This window comes from Zootoca vivipara, chromosome 3 (genome assembly GCF_963506605.1).
Source record: "Zootoca vivipara chromosome 3, rZooViv1.1, whole genome shotgun sequence".
In the NCBI taxonomy this organism is placed as follows: Eukaryota; Metazoa; Chordata; class Lepidosauria; order Squamata; family Lacertidae; genus Zootoca; species Zootoca vivipara.
This window is the reverse complement of record NC_083278.1, coordinates 17,169,495-17,195,768: the sequence shown is the minus strand read 5'-3', so window position 1 is coordinate 17,195,768 and position 26,274 is coordinate 17,169,495. Positions and strand designations below refer to the sequence as shown.

At 42.4% G+C, this 26,274-nt stretch overlaps 2 protein-coding genes across 5 annotated transcripts; one reads left to right on the top strand and one right to left on the bottom strand.

Moving 5' to 3' along the window:
• Positions 1-1,668: 1,668 nt before the first annotated feature.
• Positions 1,669-8,095, top strand: TTC32 (tetratricopeptide repeat domain 32). 3 transcript variants are annotated; one of them, XM_060272436.1, is made up of 4 exons: positions 1,669-1,998; positions 2,789-2,943; positions 5,403-5,577; positions 7,758-8,095. In XM_060272436.1, the coding sequence occupies exons 1-3, from the start codon at positions 1,859-1,861 to the stop codon at positions 5,528-5,530; spliced, it is 423 nt and encodes a 140-aa protein (XP_060128419.1). In that variant the 5' UTR covers positions 1,669-1,858; the 3' UTR covers positions 5,531-5,577; positions 7,758-8,095. The 3 variants fall into 3 exon arrangements, with proteins under 3 accessions (XP_060128419.1, XP_060128420.1, XP_034965912.2); XM_060272437.1 differs by having other exon boundaries at positions 7,755-8,095; XM_035110021.2 differs by lacking the exon at positions 7,758-8,095 and having other exon boundaries at positions 5,403-6,024.
• On the bottom strand, positions 8,085-25,800 carry LOC118082464 (uncharacterized). 2 transcript variants are annotated; one of them, XM_060272435.1, is made up of 21 exons: positions 25,654-25,800; positions 24,278-24,372; positions 24,119-24,186; positions 23,895-23,987; positions 22,807-22,934; positions 19,915-20,061; positions 19,628-19,699; positions 18,537-18,704; positions 18,342-18,438; positions 17,549-17,766; positions 14,938-15,091; positions 13,905-14,113; positions 12,762-12,879; positions 11,773-11,978; positions 11,135-11,252; positions 10,624-10,790; positions 10,434-10,534; positions 10,223-10,353; positions 9,572-10,116; positions 8,383-8,476; positions 8,085-8,184 (listed from the first exon to the last, which is right to left on the bottom strand). In XM_060272435.1, exons 2-21 carry the CDS (start codon positions 24,304-24,306, stop codon positions 8,123-8,125), a joined length of 2,925 nt encoding a protein of 974 aa, XP_060128418.1. In that variant the 5' UTR covers positions 24,307-24,372; positions 25,654-25,800; the 3' UTR covers positions 8,085-8,122. The 2 variants fall into 2 exon arrangements, with proteins under 2 accessions (XP_060128418.1, XP_060128417.1); XM_060272434.1 differs by having other exon boundaries at positions 8,089-8,214.
• Between the last annotated feature and the right edge of the window lie 474 nt (positions 25,801-26,274).

Here is a 26,274-nt window from a genome sequence, read left to right as displayed (position 1 = left end):
ATTTAATGACTCTTCCATTCCTGCAACTGAAATGATCTGAATCTTTTCTTCAAGTCTGGCAGGACACTTTCTTAACATAAACGAGGTCTGAGACGTAACACAAACAAAATGAAAGCCTGTCCTGTCTGTCTCTGGTTACCTGAAGTCACTCTCTACTTCACAAGGCCTTCCTTCTTCTTCTTTTTGTATGGACACTATATACTGGGCCAAACAAGTTTCCAGAAACGTTGGAAGGAAAGAATTTGTGATGGCAACCCATGCTCAAACAGATCAGTCACAGCAGCACATGGAGAGTTTTTTTTCCCAAAGCTAAAACACCTTCAAATCAGGTATTGGGTGAAGGCTGAATCCACGCTCTGCCCAAGCTGCTGATCAGCAGGATATTAGCTATTTTTAAAGGCTGCATGTGCGAACTACATGCAGAGGGTGCATTTTGCACATTCAATTTTCAACCCAGGTGAGAATATGCACCTGTAAGCTTATTTGTGTACTGTACGTGTAGTGCCCCTGTCCAGATAGGGGTAAGGGGAGAGCGACCAAGATGTTAAAGGTGTGGCAACCAAGCCTTCTGAGGAACAGATGAGGGAGTCAGACATTGCTAAGCCTGGAAAAGAGAACACTGAGAGGTGATGACAGTGCTCTTCAAATATCTGAAGGGCTGTCAAGTTGAAGATGGAGCGAGCTTTTCTGATCTAGACTAGGGTAGGTAGGACCTGAACTGATGGAACAAAAGAAGGCATTACAAGAAAAAGGAGATTCAGACTAAACATGAGAAAGAACTTTTCTGAAGGTAAGAGCTTTTGGACAGTGGAAATGTGGAAATGTCTTGGAATGTGGTGGACTCCTTTATTGGATGTTTCTAAACAGAGGTTCGATGGCCATTTATCAGAGATTCTTTCATTGCAATTCCTGCACTGCGGGACCCTTCTGTTTTCCAGGGACGTCCCTGATTTAGAGAAGCCGTCCTGCTTTTCCTTAGGATCTTTATTTTGATCAGATAAATGTTGGAGGGTAAGGAGTTATCCTCCAACCCGAGCCGTCTGAAGGTGGAAGTTTTTTGTAATGTTTAATGTTTTACTGTATTATGTTTTTTATATGTGTTGGGCAGCCCAGTTTGATGGGTGGGGTAGAAATAGTAAAATTATCCTTATGGATAATGAGACGTCCCTATTTTCACTGGAGAAAATATTGGAGGGTATTGCTCAGGGTCATTTCCAAATTTTTGCCTTTTTAAATTTACAATTTTATGATGTGAGAGTTGGAAGGACCCCCGAGGGTCATCTAGTCCAACCCGCTGCAATTCAAGAATCTCACCTATAGCATCCATGATAGAGGGCCATCCAACCACTTTTTTATTAATATTATTATTTGTATATATAATGTTATATACTGTATATATATATATATATATATATACACACACACACACACACACACACATATGCATACATACTGCCATAAATACTATTAGTAATATTTAAAATAATAATTATTATTCCCCCGTAAGATTCCGTAGCCCAAACCCATAAAAAAACCGCACGGACGTTCCCTTAGCTGCCATCCGAGCGAATATCCCAAACTAACCCGGAAGCTCCGAAACGTTCGGCAGTCTTAATTTCTTGAATAGATCTATGGTTGGTGCTTTCCCGATGACGTCACAGCAGGAGAGACGCGCGACGCTGCCTGAGCCCCAACGGCTGCCACGAAGGATAGTTGGGCGCGAGCGGGCGAGCGCGCACGCGGGAGGAGGGGAGGGAAGGGGGCTCTGTGGCGGGCTGGGAGGAAGAGCTGCGGGTTGGGAGCCGCCGAGGAATCCTCACATCCGAACAGCGGCCGTTAAAATAATAATAATACAGTAATGGACCGAGGCCCGACAGCTGAGTCTGCGCCTGCGCCGAACGTCCTGCGTGATGCGCACGCAGCCTTTCGGGAGAGACGGTACGAAAGGGCGGAAGAGCTGTACAGTAGCTACATCGAGTACTGCGCATGCGCTGGCAGGTGGGGATTCTAGTTCCAATAGATGAGATTAATATCGTGTGTGTGTGTGTTTGTGTATTTCGCAGGGAAACTGTTAGGTACTTTCTCCCCCTCCCCATCCAAAATCCTTCAATATCCCTGCTGCAGTAATGAACTTCACAGCCCCTTCCCCTCGTTTTCCCTTTTAAAAGGGGGTGGGGAAGGAAGGGGAGGTAGTGTGGTGTAGTGGTTAGAGTGCCAGGCTGCATGATTCATATCCTCCCACTGGGCAATGAAGTTCACTGGGTGACCTTGGATCAGTCACTACTGCCTCGTAAACCTACCTCCCGGGATCGATGTGAGGATAAAATGAGGAGGGGGAGGACTACTGGCAGCACATTAAACTCCTTGGAGAAAAAGTTGGGATATAGGACATGAGGATTTGGAAAACAAACCTCCGTGTCCTTTGCACAGGAAGCAATTTTGGAAGCAATCCCAAAGCTGCAGTTCTGTGTACTTTTACTTTAAAGGCAAGTCTCACTGCAAAATGTGGTACTACTGAGTAAACATGCACAAGATTAGCCCTGGGTTGTTGCTTAAGATGTTGCAACAGATTTGTGAGTACTGTGTGCATCTTCTTCCTGTAGTTCCAAAGTGTGATGTATTTTAAGCAAAAGATTTTTTGTTTTATTCACCTAATTTTTAAAACTCAATTTATTTTAGCCGTGTCTTAACTTTTTAAAATCTGGACAGATTTTCTGTATTATTTTATGTTTAGGTAGCACCTAATCTTTATAGCTGACAATAACTCTCTTCCCTTTCTTTTCATCAGTCATGATCTGGCAACAGCATTTAACAACAGGGGACAGATCAAGTATTTGAAAGTTGACTTCTATGAAGCAATGGAGGATTATACATCAGCTATAGAAGCCTGGCCTGAATTTGAAGTCCCATACTATAACAGAGGATTAATATTATATAGGCTAGGTATGGAAGTAAGCTTTCATTATTAGATATTTAAATGTATTTCTTTGTCCTAATTCAATTGGCAACATTCAGAGTAGGTTCTCTTGACCTATGGCTTAAAAACTTTCTACCTTCTGGGAACCTTTTCCACTTTGTTGAGGAAACCCTGTCTATCAAGATTCTGACGCAGATTCTTGTGTGCTCATCAGGCCTCTTAGGCTTGACTTGTATGAAGTGAGGCTGCACCCTAGCATCATCACCATCATTTATTATTTATACCCCGCCCATCCAGCTGGGTTTCCCCAGCCACTCTGGGCAGCTCCCAACAGATTAAAAACAGAATAAAACATCAAATATTAAAAACTTCCCTAAACAGGGCAGACTTCAGGCTTGCAGGATCAAACCCAAAATCCACAGAATAGAGGCTAATTCTAATTTAAAATTAAATAATTCTATGTGCAGGAATTAGGGACGCAGGTGGCGCTGTGGGTTAAACCACAGAGCCTAGGGCTTGCTGATCAGAAGGTCGACGGTTCGAATCCCTGCAACGGGGTGAGCTCCCGTTGCTCGGTCCCAGCTCCTGCCAACCTAGCAGTTCGAAAGCACGTCGAAGTGCAAGTAGATAAATAGGGACCGCTACAGCAGGAAGGTAAACAGCGTTTCCGTGTGCTGCTCTGGTTCACCAGAAGCAGCTTTCTCATGCTGGCCACATGACCTGGAAGCTGTACGCCGGCTCCCTCGGCCAATAATGCGAGATGAGCGCGCAACCCCAGAGTTGGTCACGACTGGACCTAATGGTCAGGGGTCCATTTACCCTTTACCTTTTTATGTGCAGGAATTAGTTTTGAGCTGAACTTCTGGTTAGCCCCAGCTTCCTTATATTCAGCAGTACAATCAGAGGTTCTGCTGCTGCTAAACATTTGAGAGGTACAGTATCTACTTTCTGCTCCTTGCTCTAGCACAAACCCAGTGCTCTCCTGTGGTTATGCATTGCCAGGGCTTAATGCTAGTGTATGAGCAGTTTTTCCAGAAACCTCCTTTCCATTATCAGTCCTTCTACTGAGGAAACCCAGATTTTAGCCCCCCTCCCGAATGCCAACCCAGTCCCTTTAACAAATGGAATAAAAAGGCAATGCAAAACTGTAGCAGCACGTTTCATGGTTTCCATTGGGTTTACATAACACCATATTCCCAAAAGATTCCACTTTAGAAATGCAGCACTGTAAAAAATAAACTGCTTGTGCAATGTTTGACCCTAGAACACAACGACCCACTATCTGAAAGGGCACAGTGTCCATAATGTGTGTTGACTTTGAAAAAGCTGCTTTGTTTCCTATTTGTTTGAAGATTCTGCCCTTTTACTTGTGTGCTGTGATTTATTAGATAAACTTTTATGAAGAAGATTCAAACTAATGTATCAGAAATAGATCAGTTCAAAGTATGATGTCAGTGACTGAAACCTTGCTTAATCTCCTGCTTGACCTGATATACTTCTACCACACATATAAACAGTTTACTCAATCATTTGGATAGTTCCTAAACACAAGTCTACACAATTGCACTGTAATACCCATTGCTTTGTCTTATTGGGCCTATGAATTAAGATTAGTATTGCTAACTAACTTAACTGCTTTGTAATAGATTCTATATGCTCCATTGTAATTCTGTCTACTCATGAAGCCAGATGATTGACGCCTCAATCACAGACATACAAACATAAATTAGTTCAGAGTTTATTATTCAGTATATTAATCATTACACTATACCAGGCACCCCCAAACTTTGGCCCTCCAGATGTTTTGGACTACAATTCCCATCTTCCTTGACCACTGGTCCTGTTAGCTAGGGATCATGGGAGTTGTAGGCCAAAACATCTGGAGGGCCGCAGTTTGGGGATGCCTGCACTATGCCAAGGAATAGTATCTGGTGTGCACTTTTTGTGTCTTTGGAAAACAAAGGTAAAGGGACCCCTGACCATTAGGCCCAGTCGTGACCGATTCTGGGGTTGCGGCGCTCATCTCACGTTATTGGCCGAGGGAGCCGGCATACAGCTTCCAGGTCAAGTGGCCAGCATGACTAAGCTGATTCTGGCGAACCAGAGTAGCACACGGAAACTTTGACGTGCTTTCGAACTGCTAGGTTGGTAGGAGCTGGGACCGAGCAACGGGAGCTCACCCCATCGTGGGGATTCAAACCGCCAACCTTTTGATTGGCAAGCCCTAGGCTCTGTGGTTTAACCCACTGCCACCCGCGTCCAAAGGGTGCGAATAACAATTATTATTCATTTATGAAATTTGTTAGGGCAACCCACCAAATTTGGGTTTTGTGGGGGGTTCTGTGAGAGACAATGAAAGTAAGGAGTTGCAGTTTCTGCAGGGCAACAATATTAAATATATTGTATTGATAGAAGAGATACAGAAAAATAGTACAATAGTCATATGCAGAGTAAGACAAAGGCATCTCTTTTTTTTTTGAGGCAGGTTTCTTTGATGAAGCCATGAAGGACTTCAACAAGGTCTTGGAGCTAAACCCTAAGTTCGAAGATGCTTCTCTGAGCTTAAAGCAGACTATTCTTGATAAAGAAGAAAAGCTAAAAATAAACTATTGAAATCCTACTCCAGATGAACTTGGATGAATTTGAGATTGGATCACCTGGTAATAGGAACACACATTTTCTCTGCCTTAGGTTCCCCACCCCACTCCACTATGTTAATTTGTTAAATTTAAAGTCAGTTAATTTGAAGTGTAACCAGTTTGTACTGTGGATGTTTTCTAGTGAGAGCAGATTATTTTATTAACCTTGTCTCAGGTTCTGTTCATTGGAGATACTGGAACCAAGGGTGGGTAACCTTTTCTCTCCCAAGACAAGCATTAAATCCCTTCAGGGGCCACATTCATTTAAGGATTTTGCATAGTATGAAACAATCTGCCACACCTATGACATTAGACAAATGCGACAAACAAGTCACATTGGCTCTTACAAGCAGGTTTAATAATCATTGCGTAAAGCCTTCATAGATTGATTCGTAGGGGGATTGCGAAACAAAAAAAAAACCCCCTACATTTTAATAATATATTTCCAACGGAAAAGAGCCTGCTGAGCTTCAGAGAGACAATAAGCTATAGTGATTCTATAGAAAAATAGGTCAGCATGCAGGATTACAGCCTTCCAGCACTATATGATGAATGCATGAAGCAATTCTGGCAGTGCCTTTCACAGTCCCGGGGGCCTGTAAATTTAGCAGATGGGCAGCTGCTGATTGGTAGGGTTGGTGGACTCTCCCTTGGCTATGATGTCTTCAGACATGGACAGTTTACGGGAAGCCTTCGGCTATATTGTAAGAAAAGCAGATTATGCACTTCTCACGTTTCTTCTAAATGGGGATGCATCACTTCCTATAAGATCTGCGCCATTAATGTCAAACAATGGCCATACTTTTGTCTGGTGATTCTACTATAGTTGTCTAGAAGTGGCTCACTGCATTACATAAGCCTTTGTTTTATTCTATGAGGTAGTTTGGCCCACATGCACACCTGGCAGGAGGTCTAAAGTAGGCTGTTGCTTGACAGCCAGCTATTCAACTCTTGGCCTTACAAAATGGGGAATAAAGTTACATTGGTGTTGCTTGAAATGGCAAAGACATGGGTTGTTGCAAAATGTTTTACTAGCTAACCCTGGATATTTGCCAAGCTGTCTAGTACAATTGAGTAGATACAAAATAATGTGATTCTGCCTCCAAGAACAAATGAATTGGTCATGGAGAATGAGACAGTTTGATTCCTTCTACTGTAAGACACAAAGCATTATAAGTCAAGGTTCTCATTTTATCCTTGTAACTAAGGCTATGCAAGAAGGCGATAGCTTAGCATGAAGTCCATTTGACTTCCAAAACGTTCGGAAACCAAGGCGCAGCTTCCGATTGGCTGCAGTAAGCTCCTGCAGCCTCATTGGATGTTTGGGTTCCAAAGAACATTTGCAAACCAGAACACTCACTTCCGGGTTTGCGGCATTCAGGAACCAAAACGTTCAACTCATAAGGCGTTTGTCAACCAAGGTACGACTGTATGCTTTGACAAACAAGGGTCTTGACCCCCTCCCCAATCCAGCACTGAATATCTGAGTTTGGAACTGCAACCCACAGGCCTTTTGACTCCCCCCCCCAAAAAAAGATTCAAAAATATTCAAAATGCTTTTTGTAGAAGTAGCAAATTCAGTCCTAAAATAAGATCAACTCACATTTTGCACCTCCAGATTTTTATTTATGAAGTGGTTCCATAGGAAGCCAATATGTACATTTTAAATCAGTCCCAGGTAATGCACCGAATCCAAAGGCCAGCCATAGCAAGTAGGGCTGTGTAGCTATATCTGCAAAAGAAAAGTAATTTTCTGTTTGCCCCCTTACACATGTGGGTGCCTACTAGGTAAATACATGGACCACACAGACTTGCCCTTGTCCCACAATTCAGCAAGTAAGCATAGGTTTTATACCAGGTAGGTGTTTTGGGTCGACAGCTTGTGAAAGTTAAGTCAAACTTCTCATTCAGCAGGTGTGGCTACATCAAGCTGCTAAATTTGTCAAAAGGGGTTTCTGGAACCAGGTGATGGGCCATTGTCTTGGACTGTTGCCTATGCCTCTGGCAGGATCAAGAACAGGATTAATAGGCAAAGTGTCCTTGTCTCCACACCAGTCTTGCGGTTCTGTGATCACGGGGTTCATTTTTATGGTTTCAAAGTCTGGGAAAAAGACTCTGCCCAAAATTCAGTGTAGAATTAGACATGCTTGAATCTGTCATCAATGAAGTTCAGACAGGTTAAATCTATTTGTCATCAGCAGAACCTAACTGCGTATATATTGCAGCACCAATTGTGGCCTAGGTTATTGATCTTAAGACCGAAGGCATTATTTCGACCTGCATACACAGCATCTTGTATACCATCTTGCTATAAGGCTGGGGCCTATAGCTGAGCAGAATGGATGCTTTGCATGCAAAAGGATCCCAGGTTCAATCATCGTTTCCAGGTAAGTCTACGAAAGGTAGGTTGGAGAACCCTGAATTGCCACAGGCAATCAGCAATACTGATGGATGCACAACTATAGAACGCACAATTCTATATAAAAAAGTAACTTCTTCTGTATATTGCTTATTGAAATTCCCCAAACATACCTTGTATATCTGTGTGTCCGACTACTTAATTTGTTCAGGAGTGAATAACCAAGACTGGTCCAGCCACTGTATAACCATGGATTTCAGAACGCTGATCTGAAGTATGACAAGTATAGTCAAATGTTCCTGGAATTAATGGGTATATATTTACCAGGAAGTTTGAAAAGAGCCGGTGACCCCCCCCCCCAATCTTTAACAACATCATTACACTGAAATTATGGGATAGGACAAGTAACCTTACAATACATATTAAAAGTTAAGCAGCCGGTTATGAGTTTTCAGTGGTGCACCTACCAGGCTTCCTTCCTTGTAAACATTGTCCTTCTGGAAGACCATTACCAGGCAGATGAAGGCAGGTGCCGACTTTTACAGTACAGTGGAAGTATACCTAGAAGGGGAAGAGAGAAATTAAAGGACCCTTTTTTCAGGCGGGCTTAGAAAATTGCAAGAATAAGTCATACAGCTGAACATGTTTCATTTTTCTGTTGTAAGCCGCCCAGAGTGGCTGGGGAAACCCAGCCACATGGGCGAGGTATAACTTAATAATAATAATAATAATAATAATAATAATAATAATAATAAATATTATTATTATTATTATTATTATTATTATTATTATTATTATTATTATTATTCCCAAGTGCTCTCCTTCAGCAAGCTTTATTTCTATGGAGATAATCCCTTAATTGGACTTTGTTTTTTTTAAAAAAAGCTTTATGAAAATATGCTAGCTTTGTTGCAGTGGGATTTTACACTTTTTTGTTTCAAACAACAATATGCTAAGTGTCAGCCTTTAAAAACTTGCTTAAAAGTGACACACTTCTGACCAGTGCTTGGATGACAACAGTATAGAGCAGTCCTGCGTAACTGTGATGCATCAAAACTCTCTCTGTGTGAGAAGGTACTCAAGAAAAGCACTGAGCAAGCTTAACCAACACAGCCCCCTCTTGTATTCCAAGGCAAAGAGGTAGGGAAACCATTGAAATGATTGAGTTCTCTGCATTTGACCTGATGGATCACAACTTGTGCAGACCAGGTCTATGCCATTCAGAACTTTTAAGAGAAAAAGACCTACTTAGACCTCCCACCAGTGTTCACTAGCAAAGAGGGATGATGTCAGATGTTTGTGCTGTGATACTCTAGGGCTGCTTATTCTGTTTCCCCTGCATGGCATCATTCGCATTGGCCCTTTGTATGCCATTTCTGGTTTTGCTGAACTTCAGTAGGCATTTGGCTTAAGCGCTTTTGCCATATAGAATGGAATCCCAAAGAAACTAAAATTAAGTACTGCCCACCGGGTCACATTATCATGCACTTCCCACCCAATATATTTGCAAATGTGGGGTGGGACATTTGATTGGGAATGCCACAGAACTTAATTACTCATGCTCCAGTAAAACTGACAATTGTGAACTGATTGCTTCAACTTTGGAAGTTGCACCATGAATATTTTCTGGTCCTGTCTGTTTCACTTGGATTGTACCTTTTTCAGAGGAAGAGTCTGCATCTGTATTCTCAGCCTTTTGAAGTGATTGGGATATTTCACTCTGTCACTTTTAGTAACTGGGCTGAAGCTCACAGATCCACTGTCTTTGCTCTCGCATCTGTTTGAGAGAGGAAACATAAGAGTCATTAGTCCATGAAGCTTGATCAATATGGTTATGGAACAGTTGTTTAGAGCCACTTGCCCATCTTCAATGATGCTCCATTGAGGAATGGTGCCAAACTCTTCAGACCCAGCCATCCAGCAGTTATCCAAGAACAGTTCGACACCAGGAGCTTCGTCTTTTAGTTCAACTTCAAGATAAACAGGTTCGCTTGAGTATTGGAGAGCTACGGAATGTTGCCCATAGGTTTCTGTGAAAGATTCATCTGCCAACAGCAAGAGCAATAAAGAGAAGGAAATCATTTTTAAAACAAGTGATATATTCAGTTTTAGTTCTAGTATAGCTCCTTCTCCCTTTAGGAAAATGTTACCTTTGAACATGCTTGAGATGATATGTAGAACTTGCCTTGCTCTTCTAGGACCTATAGGAGAAGAAAGTATTTAATGATTATTCTCTTGCGCGCGCACACACACACACAAAATGAAGTTACATACTTCCTGGTTTTTGCATTTTACAAGATTGCTTACCTGCCACATTTGTCCTAGTCATCATTGTGCCATAGCCAGTAGGAAGAGTTCTAGAAGAAGAGGAGGAGCCATAGATCACAGCACTTTGCATGAGCGTCTCTTTGATTGGGTAGTAGCACAAGATAGTAAGCCTACAAAAAAAGTGGCATTTCTTAGATACTAGAGTAGTGCTGGTTTCATCTTTTTTTTAAAAAAAACCAGTAACTCCTACCTGTATGCTGGATCTCTTGTGATAGTTGGTGGTCCCTGTGCTGGAAGAATCTCTTGTTCAAATAATAATTCATTTTCATAAATAAGGTGATCGCCTTCAAACTGTCAGGAAAAATGTTTCAGGTTCATCATGCTTGGAAAGAGCACCCCTTTCCCCTTCTGTTCTCCACACCCTTCGCCCAAGAACTAACCCTTAGTGAAGTACCACAAGTAGAAACATGAAACTGGAAGAAGACTTGTTCCTTTGTAAACTCCTTAGGCTTACAGGTGCTGTCCTTAAGCCTAGTCTTGCCCATGTCAATGGATGGCACAGTCTTCATGAGAGCAGATACGGTTACTGTTCCATTAGGGTAGCACACTAAGAAAAGCCCGTGACAATAAATCAGATCATAAGAGTCATTGAATATTTACAGATAAAGTGTAAACAGATAAAAACATTAGCAGGATTATTGTAATAACCAGCACTTTTATGAGAGTATATATTCACAGTACATAATTAAATGAACAAGTTAAATGAATTTGGATCTGCAGAAGATATTAAATATTTTTAAGGAACTGCAGAAAGAGGAAGAAAGTCTAATTTTGTAATGTGAAATGTATAAATTTGAAAAGTATAAATAAAAAACTTTTAAAAAAGACAATAAATCAGATCATAAGACATCTCCCCATTTTAGTGATAAACTGGACTGGAATACAGCTCACCTATGAATTGCGAAGAGCGAAAATTGCAGCTAACAGAGAAGATATCCAAAGTCTCCATAGTGCTTGTTTTCTTCAGAAGAAGATCAAACCTGGCTCGAATTCTCTCAAATGACACTTCCTTTAAACATGTTAAGAAGTGTATAAGGTTAACTTTTCATTTATATATTCTAGCATTAGTTAAAAGTTAAGCATTTGAGCCATCATCTCATCAACCAAAATAAATTAAAAACCCATCATCCGTTAAAACCCACACGACTAATAAACTAGGATTGCTTTGAAAGGATAATAGCCCTAGCTTACAGAGACCTGTGAATACCCCTTTCTCCATACCTAGAACCTGTGCATTGTTCACCCCTGCCATCATCTGAGGCACTGTCCACCCTCCCTGGGCATCCATACTTTGACACACACATCCTTGCAGAAGAAAAGCCTATGGGGAGCCTGTGGACCTTCAGAAGATTTTGGATTACAGCTCCCCATCATCACTATTAGCCCTGCTAGTTGGGGTCGGATAGAACTTGCAACATCTGGAGTTCTGCTGGCTCGCCATCCCTAGAAAATCACATTAGTTATATCACTGCTTTTCCGATCAAGTGAGATAAGGAAACTTTAGGCGCCAAGGCCATCACGTTGTATACCTCATAAGTAATCCCAACAGCAAAGAGAGGCACTTGCAATATTAGATGAGTATCATTTGCAGTAACAAAATACCCATCTGCGAGGGCAGTGGCTTGACTTAGTGGCTTACTGCCTACATATAGGCTCCAGTATTTGTATAGGCCTGCAATCGGAACAGCTAAATACATGTTCTCTTTGTCACAGTACCCAATGCCTTCTGGTAGTTCTGTAAAGGAAAAAAGAAAGTTGCTAAGTGTTGTTGTTGGTTTTTTTTTTTAAGCTATATGAAAAGATATCATCTCATGACGCTTCTGACAGTAGTGGCTTAACATTGAAATGGCTAATAGGTAGAGACACCAGAAAGTGCTTCTCTGTTTGGTAACACTTCTCCATTTGGTTGCAAAAAATAAAGATTATCAATATCGGATGGGTAACCTGGTGTCCTTCAGATGTTGTTGGGACCCCCAACTCCCTTTGCCCCAGCCAGCATGGCCAATAGAGTTGAAGTCCCTCAGCATCTGGAAGGCCAACTGGTGGTACACAGTCAAATTTGGGGTTGTGCCCTAGATGGTTTACACTAAAAAAAAAATGTGATTAAATAATGTATCCAAAAATAAAAATAAAAATGGAGGAGTCATGGAGTTAGAGAAAAGAAAAGAAAAGTAGAAGTAGGTTCTTTGTTTCAAATTAGATTTGATGGTGGAAGCCAGAGCCTAAAGACGACTGCTTTCATACAGTTTGGGGTTACGTATTGCAAATATTTGCCTCTCCTTTGGATAACAAGACCTCTTTAGGACATGCTATGAGAGTTTTAAAGTCTTAAAAAGCAAAGAAAGAAAATCCATCCAGACAGTTTACTGACTCATCTACTCAGTTTTACACAGATTTCATTGCTCCCAGTGGTTTATATTTCTAGAGGATAGAATAAGAATTGTCTAGCTATCATGCATGCAACTTAAACAAGCCATTCAGGAGTTATAACTTCGTCAGTATAGACAAAACAACTTACCAACATCTGCAATTATGCATTCTATGTCCGCAGGGTGGTGATACAACCTCAGCTCAGGCCCCACATTCAGAGTGTAGTTCACATGAAGGTGATACTTGGTTTCATTTTTGTTCACATACTTTAAACAAGTTTTATAAAACCCATGAAGAGAGAGAATTTGACAGCATTAGCTTAATCAGAATGGATTTTTAGGGCAATAGTCACGTTATGCCAAAATCACTTTGGAAGGACGACAATAGAACGATCTCTAGTACAGTACTGCACATATGTTTTTCTCACCACCACCATATTCTAGGTATGAACTTCTCTCACATGTACCTTTATATTAGCTTTCACCACCACTTCCCACCAATATTTTACCATAAGAATGCGGCAGCTAGACTGGTGACTGGGAGCGGCCGCCGAGACCACATAACACCGGTCTTGAAAGATCTACATTGGCTCCCAGTATGTTTCTGAGCACAATTCAAAGTGTTGGTGCTGACCTTTAAAGCCCTAAATGGCCTCGGTCCAGTATACCTGAAGGAGCGTCTCCACCCCCATCATTCTGCCCGGATACTGAGGTCCAGGACCGAGGGCCTTCTGGCGGTTCCCTTGTTGCGAGAAGCCAAATTGCAGGGAACCAGGCAGAGGGCCTTCTCGGTAGTGGTGCCCACCCTGTGGAACACCCTCCCATCAGATGTCAAAAAGAAAAACAGCTACCAGATTTTTAGAAGACATCTGAAGGCAGCCCTGTTTAGGGAGGCTTTTAATGTTTAATCAATTATTTTATTTTATTTTTCTGTTGGCCGCCGCCCAGAGTGGCTGGGGAAACCCAGCCAGATGGGCGGGGTATAAATAAATTATTATTAATTATTCTTATTATTATTAGCTAAAAAGCACAAGATCAAGCTTAAGCATCAAGTTGAGGCAAGTGTTACCCAATACTCTCAATACTTTGAGTGGTCAGTGCAGGGAAACACATGGATATTTGCCAAGATCAAGTTAATTATATGCACATTTGTATGGTTAGAGTTAATGTCTAATTCCGGGATCAAGAAAATACATGCATAAGGAGACTCAAATAGCTTTTGTATCCAACCTACCAGTAACTCAACCATTATGTGTGCACAATGCTTGCCCCAGTGAGATGTCATGCCTTACCTCTCTTAAGATGTTGGGATCGTCGAAAGGTACTACCAGTTTAAAGCCTATTGTTCCATTGGGGAAGTGAATGTCGGAGATCTTGTAACCCCTTTGCTGTGCTTCCTTACGGGATAGAGGTTCCTCTCCTATTTTAAGTGCTACCAGAATGACATCAGGAAGGAAGACTCCCAAGGTTACATCAAAGAGCCGTGTTTCTGGAACAGTGTCTGTGTAAAGACAAAAGCATTTTGTCACTGGGAAGACATGAATATTATAACAGTGTTCTGCAGCCTAAGGCACCCAGGTGTTTTGGAGATCATGGGAATTTTAGTCCAATAATATCCGAGGACTCAAAGTTTAAGAACAGTGCATTAGAACACAGTTTCTTTCCCGTGGTCTCCACTTTGAAAATAAACTCTCAGGAGAATTTACCATTAGCTTACTCTCATTTAAGAATGTGACGGGGGGGGGGGGGGGTTAGAATTCGAGTTCTGTAAACTGATCTACATGTCTTTTGTAACTAAATGATGGAAGTCAATTGGTAGCCACTGGTAATAACTGGTAGGTTTAGTAAACTGACTCCCAAAAACGTTCCATGCAGAAGAAAGGGTTTTCTTTAAGGATCTATATTCTGCCTAGGGTGTGTGTTCTTGGATGTATTTTACAAAGGAACCTACAAACTCAATTTGTTCAATAAGAAATTGGAATCTTAGTCTTGTCCCTCCAAAAAGACCCTTTACCACAGAACTGTTTTCTTCACCTTTGAGACAAAAAAAAAAGCTACAAGCCTTGCATTTACACCCTTCCACATACCATCTTTGAGTCAAAATTAGGACCCAGGAGGACTAGGGGATTAGATCCCAAATGGTAAATTAAGATTTTATTTTTTAAAAAACCCCAGCAGAGGAACTAATGACAGTACATTCATCTCTTAATAAAAAAAATAAGATCAAAATACTTTCTCAACAAGGCACAGCTTCATACAATGGCCCAGCAGCAATCCTATGTTTTACATATAACTGAAAAGTAGATACATCTTAGCCCCACTTACTATTGACTACTCTTGGTATTCTAGGCATGAAGGGTGTGGTGATTGGCTTAATCACAGTGTACTTGGTCAAGTGCCAATCTGTATCTGTCCAGCTATGCTCCAATAATAAGTCAATGCTATATACTGCCCCATAGACACCATTGGATACAGTGCTCTACAAGAGGGGGAAAAAGTGTTAAGGAAAGTAGATTCATTTACACAGGCATGGCCAAACTTGACCCTCCAGATGTTTTGGGACTACAACTCCCATCATCCCTAGCTAACAGGACCAGTGGTTTGGCTGTGCCTGATTTAGACGAACAGCAGTGAAAACCACCTCTACAGTCCCCTGAACTCAAAACATACAGAGTTTGTATCTCCCCACATTCTGTTCTGCAGTGAGCTGAAATGCATCTATCATTGTCCCAAATAACAGAAGTTTAACACTTTATATTTATTGACTTCAAAGCTTGCCCCATCCAGAGGGTTCTGGATAGATTGACAGTACATGATATTGTCAAAAAGCTATTCTGAATAAAAATATATCACACTGCTTTCTGAAGGCAGGCTGAGAAAACTCTAGAGGAAGGGCACCCCAGAGTTAAAAAGCAGCCATCAAGAATGTCTGCACACCTTTTTAAAAATCAGATTTGGTGCATAGATATGTTTAGGAGTACTCTGGTCACCCTTAGTGATTTCTCAGGTATGATGGATTCAACCATCTAAGGCACGGGTGTCAAACACAAGGCCCGGGGGCCTAATCCGGCCCGCCAGACCTCGTCATGTGGCCCGCGTAGCCACCGCCGACAGTATCCGCCGACAGTAGTTCTGGAGCCTGTGATTGGCCGAGGGTCAAAACCGGGGGCGGGGCTGCAGGCGGAGGCCGGGGTGCTGGAGCCGTGCTGACGGCCTTGGCCAGGGAATTTCAATTTCGAATGAGGCTGAGGGAGGCGGTGGCACAGCGGCCAGACGGGGAAGTGAGATGCAGGAGGAGGAGGAGGAAGCCTGCCGAGGAGGTAGGAAAGCCCTACAGGCGCCGCCGGCAAAGTTGGTGCCGGGACGGAGCAGCGCTGGATTTTTTTTTGGCGGGCTTTGCTGTTGTCTCTGAGAGCGAGTGAGGCGGCACTGGGGAGCCGCCGCCCGCCGCTTCCCTTCCTCTCCTCGGCTGCATCCGGGAGGTGGGCGAGCGAGCGGGCGAAAGGGACGCGGAGTGAACCTGAGGGGGAAGTAGGCTAAGCGCAACAGCCGCTCTCTTGATGGAGCCGGGTTTCTCTTCCCTCTTCTCCCGTTTTCTCCTCATAGACACTCGGGAGGGTGCCTGGCTTTTGCTCTGCCCCCCACCCCCGAGCCGCCCTTTGACTTCTCAGTTCCGGCGGAGCTGCTCCCCGGGGGGCGGCCGGGAGGGAGGAGGCGGCGACAGCACGGGTTCCTGCTCTTCCCGCTCTGCCGCCGCCTCCTCTCAGCCCCTCGTGATGTAGGGCTCCAGATGGAGTCGTCTCGCGGTTTGAGTAGGTGGGAGGGGAATTTCTTTGGGGGGGGGAGGTTTTCAAGCCTCCTCTGCCTGCAGTCCCGGTAGGGAGAGGCAGCGGCGAAGATGACAACAGCGTGGGTGGGGGGAAGAGCAGCTCTGAGGCGAAGATGCACGTCCGCTGGGGCTGCCGCCGCCTTCCTCCTCGAGAAATGCGCTGCCCTCCCTCAGCGCGAGGGGAAGGGACTCTGGCGCTGAGGAGGGAGGATGCAAAAGCAAATCAGGGAGTTGGCGCTGCACACCATGTTCCTGCCCCTCTCCAAAGCATGGGGTGGGTTGCAGCGTGTGGCATCCTGCCTAGCGGGGTTTGGGTGTGCGCAGGGCGGGAGAGGGGAGCCCTCTTTCCATCTGCAGGTTTTTAATCCCAGCAGTGGCTTTCTCCTTCCTGCCGAAGGTTTAGTTGAGCCCCCCCCTCCGGAAGCCATCGATCCCCACCTTTTGTTCAAATTTCCCTCGTTTACATCCCCTCCCACACACGCGCCACGACGCAGGAATGTGATCCGTGTGGGGGCGGGAATGAGCTTACATTATTACAAAAAACAGTAATAATTGAATGCAGTGACAATAATTTATGATAATAAAGAGTGGACACATAGTCCTACAGACACAACCGGCCCTTTGAGGGTGACCAAACTGCTGATGCGGCCCCCGATGAATTTGAGTTTGACACCCCTGATCTAAGGCTTCATAGCACTTCAATGGCAATATGAAGTCAATATGAGCACTCTAATCTTTCTGCTGTATGGTTTTAGAGACCTCATTCCTTCAGAGACCTAGAAGGCAGGCCACAGTGTTGTACATAAGCAGAGGTTTCATGGGGTGAGTTCATACCATTTTCTAGTTTGTAAACCCATATGATGCCTCAAAGTTCATCTACATATGCAGAACAAGTGCTGGAGCTCAAGAGAACTGTCCTATGCCAGCTGGGTTGATTGCAATATCTATTTGCAAAGGAAATAAGTACTGTACCGTAGTTGGGTTTTGCTTTGCTGCAGTGCTGATCTAACAGCTGACTGAACTTATGGAAACTTGCATTGCATTTTTTTTGTATACCAATTTGAGCCCGCTTCCATATTGTTTGATTTTATAAAAAATCATATTTACCTTTAACCTGCCCCCCGATGCTCCAATTGGGATAGTCGTTACAATGTGTGTGTTGTTACGGTCCAGTGTATAACCGAAATTTTCAGGATTCTCTATTCTTTGCCCATCAACCGCCATTGATATATTGTGGGATGCAAAGGTGGGTTCATGAAGGACCAACCGGGGGATCATACTTGGCACAGTCCATATTATGGCAGCATCCGTAAAGCTGGTACCATCTGCCGATCAGTAAGACTCAGATCAGTGTATGAGAAAAAACAGGCAAGATCACCAGGAGGTAACATTTTAATGTTTGTGAATCGCCTTGCAACACCACCCAGGCACAAGCTGGCCAAATCTTATTTTAAGACCTAGTACTCATGCATGCATTTTTAATACAGTGGTACCTCGACTTACGGACGACTCGACAACCGAATTTTCCGACTTACGAATGGGGGTAATGGCCGCTCTTTTACGAATGTCTCAACATCCGAAAGGAAATCGTGGCGGTTTTAGATAGGGTTGCTTCAAATTACAAATTTTTCCGTTTCCAATGCATTCCTATGGGAAATCGCGTTTCCAATGGCGTTTTTCGACTTACGAATTTTTTGACCTACGAAGGTGCCTTCGGAACAGATTAAATTCGTAAGTCGAGGCACCACTGTATTAAGAACACAGTACACATACAACTCAAGTTGCTGTAGGCCTTGGCTTGTATTAACATTCATGCAACAGTTTCCCGAAAAGAATCGGGTCACATTGAATTGTAGGAATGAACTATGCTTTTTTAGGGTAAGAGAAGGGAGGTACTCACCAACTGGGCATGACACTGTGGTGTCAATCAACAGAAGCAGCCACCTTTGCCTGTACATGGAAGTGGAACTGATTGTGCTCATAGTGACCCCATTAGCCTATTGAAGAAAAAAAAAACAGCGTTTGGTAAAGTTTTATTAGTCCAGCTGGAATATGAGACCTATCTGAGCAATACCATCTTCTACCATTAACTCACCACTGATTGTTCCGTTTCATTTGTGGAGTAGGGAGACCGGAGGAACACTCTCGCCAGTGTATTATTGAAACTGTAGCCAAGCTTGTCGGCGTCACTCACCAATGTTTTCTTTCTCCCCGAAGGAGAATAGAATATCAGCTGCCATATCTGATACAGAACTTTTCGTGCCTAAAGGGGGGGGGTATTAGGCTGATAAGCATTTTCAAGGGGCTTAAGCTTCAGAGCAAAAATGTGCATTTTTTCCAATTTCATTACAAGCTTTTAAAGAATGTTACGCAAGGTCTAGACTTCAGAACACATCTTCAACCAGCCACAAAATCCACCGGCATTCATGAGCTAGATATATTCCAGAGGAATACCCAACTTTTTCTGTATTAGTAAAGTGTGATAGGTACTTTTTTGGCAGTGGGTTTGAAGTGGCGTAGATTTTTTGTAAACTATGAACATGAAAGGGGGGCCGCTATGTAGTTATGGCTACAGATCCACCATGCAGAATGGAGTTATTTCTCTCAGTGGGCACTTTGAGGTTTTGGAGAAACTACGCCATGATCAGAACTGATGTGATTTGTTGTAGCAGACAAAATATTAGATGTTGCCCAGTGAGACTTGGGTTTGAATACCTGCTACCTCACTAGGTGACTTTGAACTAGTAATTCTATCTCAGTCTAACCTACCTTACAGTTGCGAGGATAAAGTTTTAACAACTCCCCTTCCCTTTTTAATAATAAAAAATCAAAAACCACTACTTAAAGTTCCTTTGGTGGACCACAAATAATGACTGCACTTGTATTTTCACTATGGTTTATTTTGTCCTTTTCTGTTGTGCGTTGAGCAAATAATTTTTTTAAAAAAAAATGATCGCACTTGGCTCTGCATTCCATTATATACACATAGGATGGACAGTTTCTTACAAAACATTTCTTTCAGAGGGAGAAAGGGACAGAGAGAATTCAACTGATTTTTCATTGGATTTAAATTATAATTCTTCTGTTTTTGCATTGCCGTAAGTCAACTCTAGAGTGTTTCTTACCATGAAAGGTAGGTAATAAAACTTACGAAAACCAGCATATCAAATATTTCCCCCCTCTTACCTCAGGCAATGCAGACATCCATTCTGCAGTCTCATAATCCGAAATCACAGGGATATCGGTCTTCACTGATACCTTGAAACGAGATTATATTATATTTATTTATAGAATGTGCAACAGGTTATGAGGTCCAAATCTGTTCAGTTCCCTCCTAGCACTTTCTTTAGAGAACTTAAGTGTCCAATGTTTTTATTTGTTGTGCAAAGGAGGAAGGCTGCTCACCTCCTACACACGGCAGGATCATCGGTAGCACAACTCATTCTTAAGACGGATATCGAACCATTTCTTACCTCCATGTAATTCTCTTCACACAGAATTTCCCTTGGAGCCCATGAAGAATAGGAGCAGTGCATGGGGTGTTGGTAGGTTGTGGCTGCCCTCAGGTCTTGGAATAATGACACTTTGATGTTTAAAGTAAGCGAGAACTTTTCATCCATCTGCAATCATTTGGGATATTGGTTTGGGAAGAAAACACTGAATTTAGTGATAGAGATGCATTCCCCCCACACCAAAGAAGTTAACAAAGCGAGAGTGATGATCTGTACAAGTTTTCTGCATTTATTATCAGTTGTGTTATTGTAGTTTACATCTTCAAGGAGGATATAATATCTGAGGAGAACACTGATCTTCTGTAGTTTTTGTCACTGAGCATCATTTGCAGCAGATTAATTATTATTATTATTATTATTATTAATTTATTATTTATACCCCACCCATCTGGCTGGGTTTCCCCAGCCACTCTGGGCGGCTTCCAACAGAATATTAAAATACACTCATCTATTAAACATTAAAAGCTTCCCTAAATACTAGATTCTGCTGCTGCTGGTGTTCTCTTGCAAAACCCAACCCAGTGCTTTTCACAGAGAATCCGACATAGCTGGTTCCTTAAACTAACTCAATTTAATGCTAGCATGCGGTATCCCAGAATTGTTTTCCCGTTGCCTCCACATCTATGGCCTTTCATTAGGATGCTTTTTAATGTCTGACGTTTTATTGTATTTTTAATATTTTGTTGGAAGCCGCCCAGAGTGGCTGGGGAAACCCAGTCAGATGGGCGGGGTATAAATATTATACATTTTTATTATTTATTATTATTATTACTGTCCCAGCTTCTCTCATCGCACATTTCTCTTGACAATCAAAACACCAATGTGTGTGGGTTAGCATGCTTGGGCAGCAGAACACCTACAACAAGTGGTTCCCGTTACAAAATGCTGAAGTATGGAATGTTCCTATTCAGTATTCCAGCAAATCATTGATGTATCTTTTCCTGGATACTCCATTTCAATTCCCTCTTCCCTCTTCTACCTTTCCAAAATTGTATGTTTTCTGAGCTCACTTAGTCCTCATGGTCTGGGAGTAGCCCTCTTTAGGTTTATTTTGCTTGATTTTTTTCTTTCCTTTTCAGCCGATTTCCCCCACCTGTTTGAATGGTGCCATTTTGACAACAACGGGCCCATAACTCAATTGTATGAAAAATGAAAGAGTGACTTATTCTGTTTTTCTGCACATACAACTTTAAAATTATCAGCTGGATTTATCTAAAGGAAGTGTGGGGGACTGGGCTCCACAAAGATGGCAATCATGTTTTCGCTCAGTACTAGTTGCTTCCCTGGGTATCCAGTAAAAGGAAGATGCCTGCCCATCCCATGACATTTGTCATCATAGCTGCCAAGTCTCCCCAGTAGAGATCCAGTGTGGTGTAGTGGTTAAGAGCGGTAGACTCGTAATCTGGGGAACCGGGTTCGTGTCTCCGCTCCTCCACTTGCAGCTGCTGGGTGACCTTGGGCTAGTCACACTTCTTTGAAGTCTCTCAGCCCCACTCACCTCACAGAGTGTTTGTTGTGGGGGAGGAAGGGAATGGAGAATGTTAGCCGCTTTGAGACTCCTCAGGGTAGTGATAAAGCGGGATATCAAATCCAAACTACTCCCCTTTTTTGCAGGAAACCCCCGGATTTTAATCCGTTTCCCGCTGTTATCCTGAATAGAAAAAAAACCCCGGAAATCATCCGGATTTTATTCCTGCCAGGGAGGCTCCATTTCGGGTGCCGCTCTGCCCATGTCTGGGTACCAGAAAGCAGGCAGAGTGGCACAGGAAGTTGCTTCTACACATGTCCACATGCGACTTCCGGTGCTGCACTGCTGCTGATCCCGCATTTTTCAGTGGGAGACTTGGCAGCTATGTTTGTCATTGTGTGATCTGAAACTGGGTGGCTTCTGGGTAAGAATTTATTGAGCAACTGCATGGAGATTATAAAGCATCGCTGTCATGTGGCTGTTATCCTGCACATTACACAGTAGTTTTCTGTCACCTTTCTTGCCTCAATAAACTAAACATTTTATCATTTTTTTGCATGGGGGAGCAGATTTGTTTTGCAAGAGCATCATTCCTAATTTATTGCAAGGTATCCGCTTTCTTTGCAATGGGATATAATGTTGCAGTCCTGTATCAGAGTCTGGAAGTGCATTTGGTGTTTTTTAGCATAATATGTACACAGAGGGCAGGCAAAAAAAAAAGGGGGGGGGAAGCACAGCTGGTCTACTCATTACTTAGTAACCAATAACACTACTCAGCTTCCCTGCAAACTATTTTGGGGGATTCAAGCACACACTGGAAATTTAGGTTTGCTCAATTAAATTGGATTGGACTAGAGTGTTCTGTAACTCGAGTGCAGCAAATCTTTTTTTTAAAGTGGGCTTTTATGAAGTCAGGAAGGGACATAGGAATGCGTTGAAGCGAGTCCGATGAACAAATGACTAACAGGAATGACTACAGGCAAATCAGGATGAATGCGCTGCTGAATTATGTCTAAGCTACATGTAAACTTTGTTCAAATAAATCAAGATAAATGCTCAACGTTCATCCAGAAGGTCCCCAGTTGGGTAAGGGGAAATCCAGCATCTCTGGAAAATCAAATCCAGCCTCTGCTTCCCTTTCTCTACCATCGTTGAGCGTTGCAAGACTCAAAAGCAGCTACCTCAATGTAAAACCAAAGATTAGATTGAACGAGGGGAGCTTTCAAAGCCATGAGTCCCTGCCACAATTCTCAGAAGTTTCATAGATCCATACACAATGCTTTGTTTCATTCTGGTAGGGGGCACCGAACAATAATACTGCACATTAACCTTTCTTGCACTGCTGATACGGAGAGTATAGCAAGCAGAGCATTAGTTGGCCTCACCTCATTTATAACATGACAGCCAAGAAAAGAAGCCCGGAATATGGTATTACCCCACACATCATTTGACAGGACATAGCCACAGCGAGCTTCTAGCTCCTCGTCAAGCAGAATCGAGACACCGGAGGGATCTAGAGAGACACACACAGCAGAGTGTTAGCTGCTAGTTTATTCTGGTCAAACATGCCATCACAATTAAGAATGTACTACCATCTTTAGAGACTTTCAGTGGAGTTTAGAGCCAATTGCTTATCCCAACAACATATTTAATGGCTAAAAATAGCCTTCAAATGTAGTGTTCATGGCGCATGTCCTCTGGGTTGTGTGTATATTTTTAAAAAGAAGGTATTGTTTTAAGACACATTATAATTTCAATTTAGCATACTTTTGTCATTGCAAGGCTTGGCTAAGCAGTTTTTGGAAATGGGATTATCAATCCATCCATCTCGCTTTCAAGGAAAACTAAGTGATGAAGATGGACACTAACAAACTTGGTTAACAGACAGACACACCCATCCTTTAAACACTTGCTCAAGTGTTATTTTAATGCAATTGAAGGGTTTGTAGTTTTCAGTTCAGCCTTCCTACCCACAGTAGGAACAGTTATTCACAATCAAGATCACCCAGGAAGCCAGTTTAGAACTTGGCCATTAAACATTTGCCCTTCAGAAACTCATTACTTCATGGCTTCCCCCAGTAATTTATTAGATCTCTGAAACTCCAGGAAAATACATGTCAACATAGATGGTAAATGAACTTTTCAGGTTAGAGCTACTGAATTTTCACTGAGAAAAACCTATGTCCTCTTGTAAACAGCTTAATTGGGTCACACTTGCTTCCAAGTAAGCCCCATTGATAGAATCTAGGGTTTCCCCAGCTTGAGTCCCCAGCTGCTTTTGGACTACAAATCCCATCATCCCTGACCACTGGTTCTGCTATCTAGGGATGATGGGAGTTGTAGTTCTAAAAAGCAAGTTTGTGAAACCCTGAAATAATTGAATGATACTCCCACAGGAACATGTACACATAGGAGTAAGGCTGCAAGCATGAAGTGATGCCCTCTTTCTCTTTTCCCAGGGATTACAGCTCACCAATTATTTCTACTGTGAAGAATTTGTCCTGAAGAAAGGACTTATCCAGCTTCACCCAAAATATACTGGAGGAACAGGTGCTTTCTATAAAACCTAAAAGGGATTAAAGGTTTTACAGTTACAATAATAATACAGTAATCACACAACACGAAGATAAACAATTTTTAGAGTTCCTCTAGAGCCATGGTTAACAGGGCAGGAAGCAATTGAGTCTTTTATCCAACCTGGAGGAGTAAATGCCGGTCCGTTCCTCCCTACTCCAGACTGGAACCAGAGAAAAAGCAGTAATATTCTACAAACAAGAAAGAAAAAATAACCATGTAAATAGATCAGACAAAACTGAGTAAGTGTGAGAGAAGGAGCCCTCTCTCAAAGCACTTTACCTGCAAAGCAGCTTTTCTACACTCTTCATGTTTCCAAACGAGTGTTGTCCAGGTAGTCCAAGTTCATCCAGTTCTTTTTACAGGATAGCTCCTCACTGACACAACACAGACCACAAACAAAACAGACACATTCTAAATGGTGGAATCTGATTGGGTCCCCTTTATAAAGAAAAACTGTCCCACAATTTCACTGAATTAGGGGCAGGTGCTCCAGCAGCAATTGTTAATCACCGGAAGGGATGATGTTGATCTGTTTGCAATCCCATGGGAGCCTTTTGGAGTAAAACCCGGGACCTAAAATCAATTGAATTCAATGAGATTTACTTTTGAGTAAATATATTTAAGATCTGGGATGATTACTGGGGCTGCCTCACCCCTGTGATTCTGATAGCTATCCCCAACATTTTCCCTCCCTCGCCACAGAAAAAGACACCTGCTAAGTCCCCATTGCTAAAGGTGCAGGAGCAGCACAAAGTATTTTGGGCTAGTGCAGTGGTGGCTAAACTCGGCCCTCCATATGTTTTGGGACTGCAATTCCCACCATCCCTGACCACTGGTTCTGTTAGCTAGGGATGATGGGAGTTGTAGTCCCAAAACACCTGGAGGGCTGAGTTGGGCTGAGTTGGGCTAGTATGTGGCTGGTTTCAGATGACCAGCAGTTTAAAAGCTAATCATTCTTCAGAGAAGGGGTCAGCTGCAGCCTTCAGCCATGGGGCTTAGCCTAGCTTTGCCATTTCCCCTGTGCTATCACATTTCTGAGTTGTTAATAGGATTTGCTTCCCGATAAACACACAAAGCTGCAAACTGCAGTCCTAACCAGCCTGACTGCTTCATATTTACTCTGAAGTAAGTCCAACCGATTTCAATTGAACTTGTTGCCACCTGTCCTGTATAAGACAGGATTGTCCCATGTTTCAGTGTAAAATGTGATGTTCCTGTACTGATACAGTTTTGTCCTGTATTTCAGGTCTTCTCTCTCCCTCCCAAGTTAGAGATCCTCTCCAAATGCATGTGATTGAAAGGTCATGTATTTAAGCCAAGCACAGACAGATTTACAAATTCATGTATGTGGTGTATGTGTGTGTGTGTGTGTGTGTGTGACAAATTCCAGAGGAGCCATCCCATTAGGCTGCAATAAAATGTAACGGATTGCTTTGAAGACAATTTAGCACTAGATTAATTTATTATTATTATTTTAAAAAAAACACCCTCAACCTCCCCACTCTGTCCTGTATTTTGCCAGAACAAAGGTGGCAACCCTACTCCCAGGTAAACATGCATAGGATTGCAGTTTTATTTGGAAATAAACGAAATTGAATGACCCTTAATTCTGCATTCTTAAGTTCCCACTGCATTGTTGCATTAACTAAGCATACCTGCCAGGAGTTGCGACTACTCCTGTTGAAGTCAGAAACTTTCCTTCCGAGTATGCATGTTTTGATCTGGGGTATTTATGGGTACCTTTTTGCCACCTGGATCTTCCTTGCCACCTGGATCTTCCTTGTGAAATGCTATTTCCCTCTGAACCGGCTGTATTATTTCAAATGCTAACGTGTTGCAATGAGGTGCTTCAGGACCTTTGCCCTAATGTAGCATTATGCTATTTATAGGCCTGTGTTTGCAGAGAGGAAAAGGTAGAAATAAATGAAGCTATGTAATTAAGTATTTAGAAAATAATAAAACAACAACACCAAAACCACTTGGTGGTTTCTTTTTAATCTTTCATGTTTGTGATCACTTTCCTAAACAATAGAACTTTGTGTTTTTCCCCTGTATGAAAATTTAAAACATCTGGGGTTCTTTCTCTTTTTTTGCAATATGAAATAGTTATTTCATTCTTTTCTTTTCTTTTCTAGAAAAGCTGGCCTGCTCTAACTAAATACCAGTCCTGTGTCCATAATGAGTTACTATTAATATGTGGGAAAGGCAATTGTCCAAAGCCAGTGTAATGTCAAATAACTGGCAGAAGTATGCATTTTATTGCCTAAAAGTGACAA

Coding starts and splice junctions, on each gene's coding strand:
- TTC32 (XM_060272436.1), top strand. CDS start 1,859: ATGGACCGAGGCCCGACAGCTGAGTCTGCGCCTGCGCCGAACGTCCTG. Junction 1,999..2,788: donor TACTGCGCATGCGCTGGCAG/GTGGGGATTCTA, acceptor TCTTTTCATCAG/TCATGATCTGGCAACAGCAT. Junction 2,944..5,402: donor ATTAATATTATATAGGCTAG/GTATGGAAGTAA, acceptor TTTTTGAGGCAG/GTTTCTTTGATGAAGCCATG.
- LOC118082464 (XM_060272434.1), bottom strand. CDS start 24,306: ATGAAGAGTGTAGAAAAGCTGCTTTGCAG. Junction 11,979..12,761: donor ATGCATAATTGCAGATGTTG/GTAAGTTGTTTT, acceptor TTTCCTTTACAG/AACTACCAGAAGGCATTGGG. Junction 8,477..9,571: donor AGACTCTTCCTCTGAAAAAG/GTACAATCCAAG, acceptor TTCCCCTTCTAG/GTATACTTCCACTGTACTGT.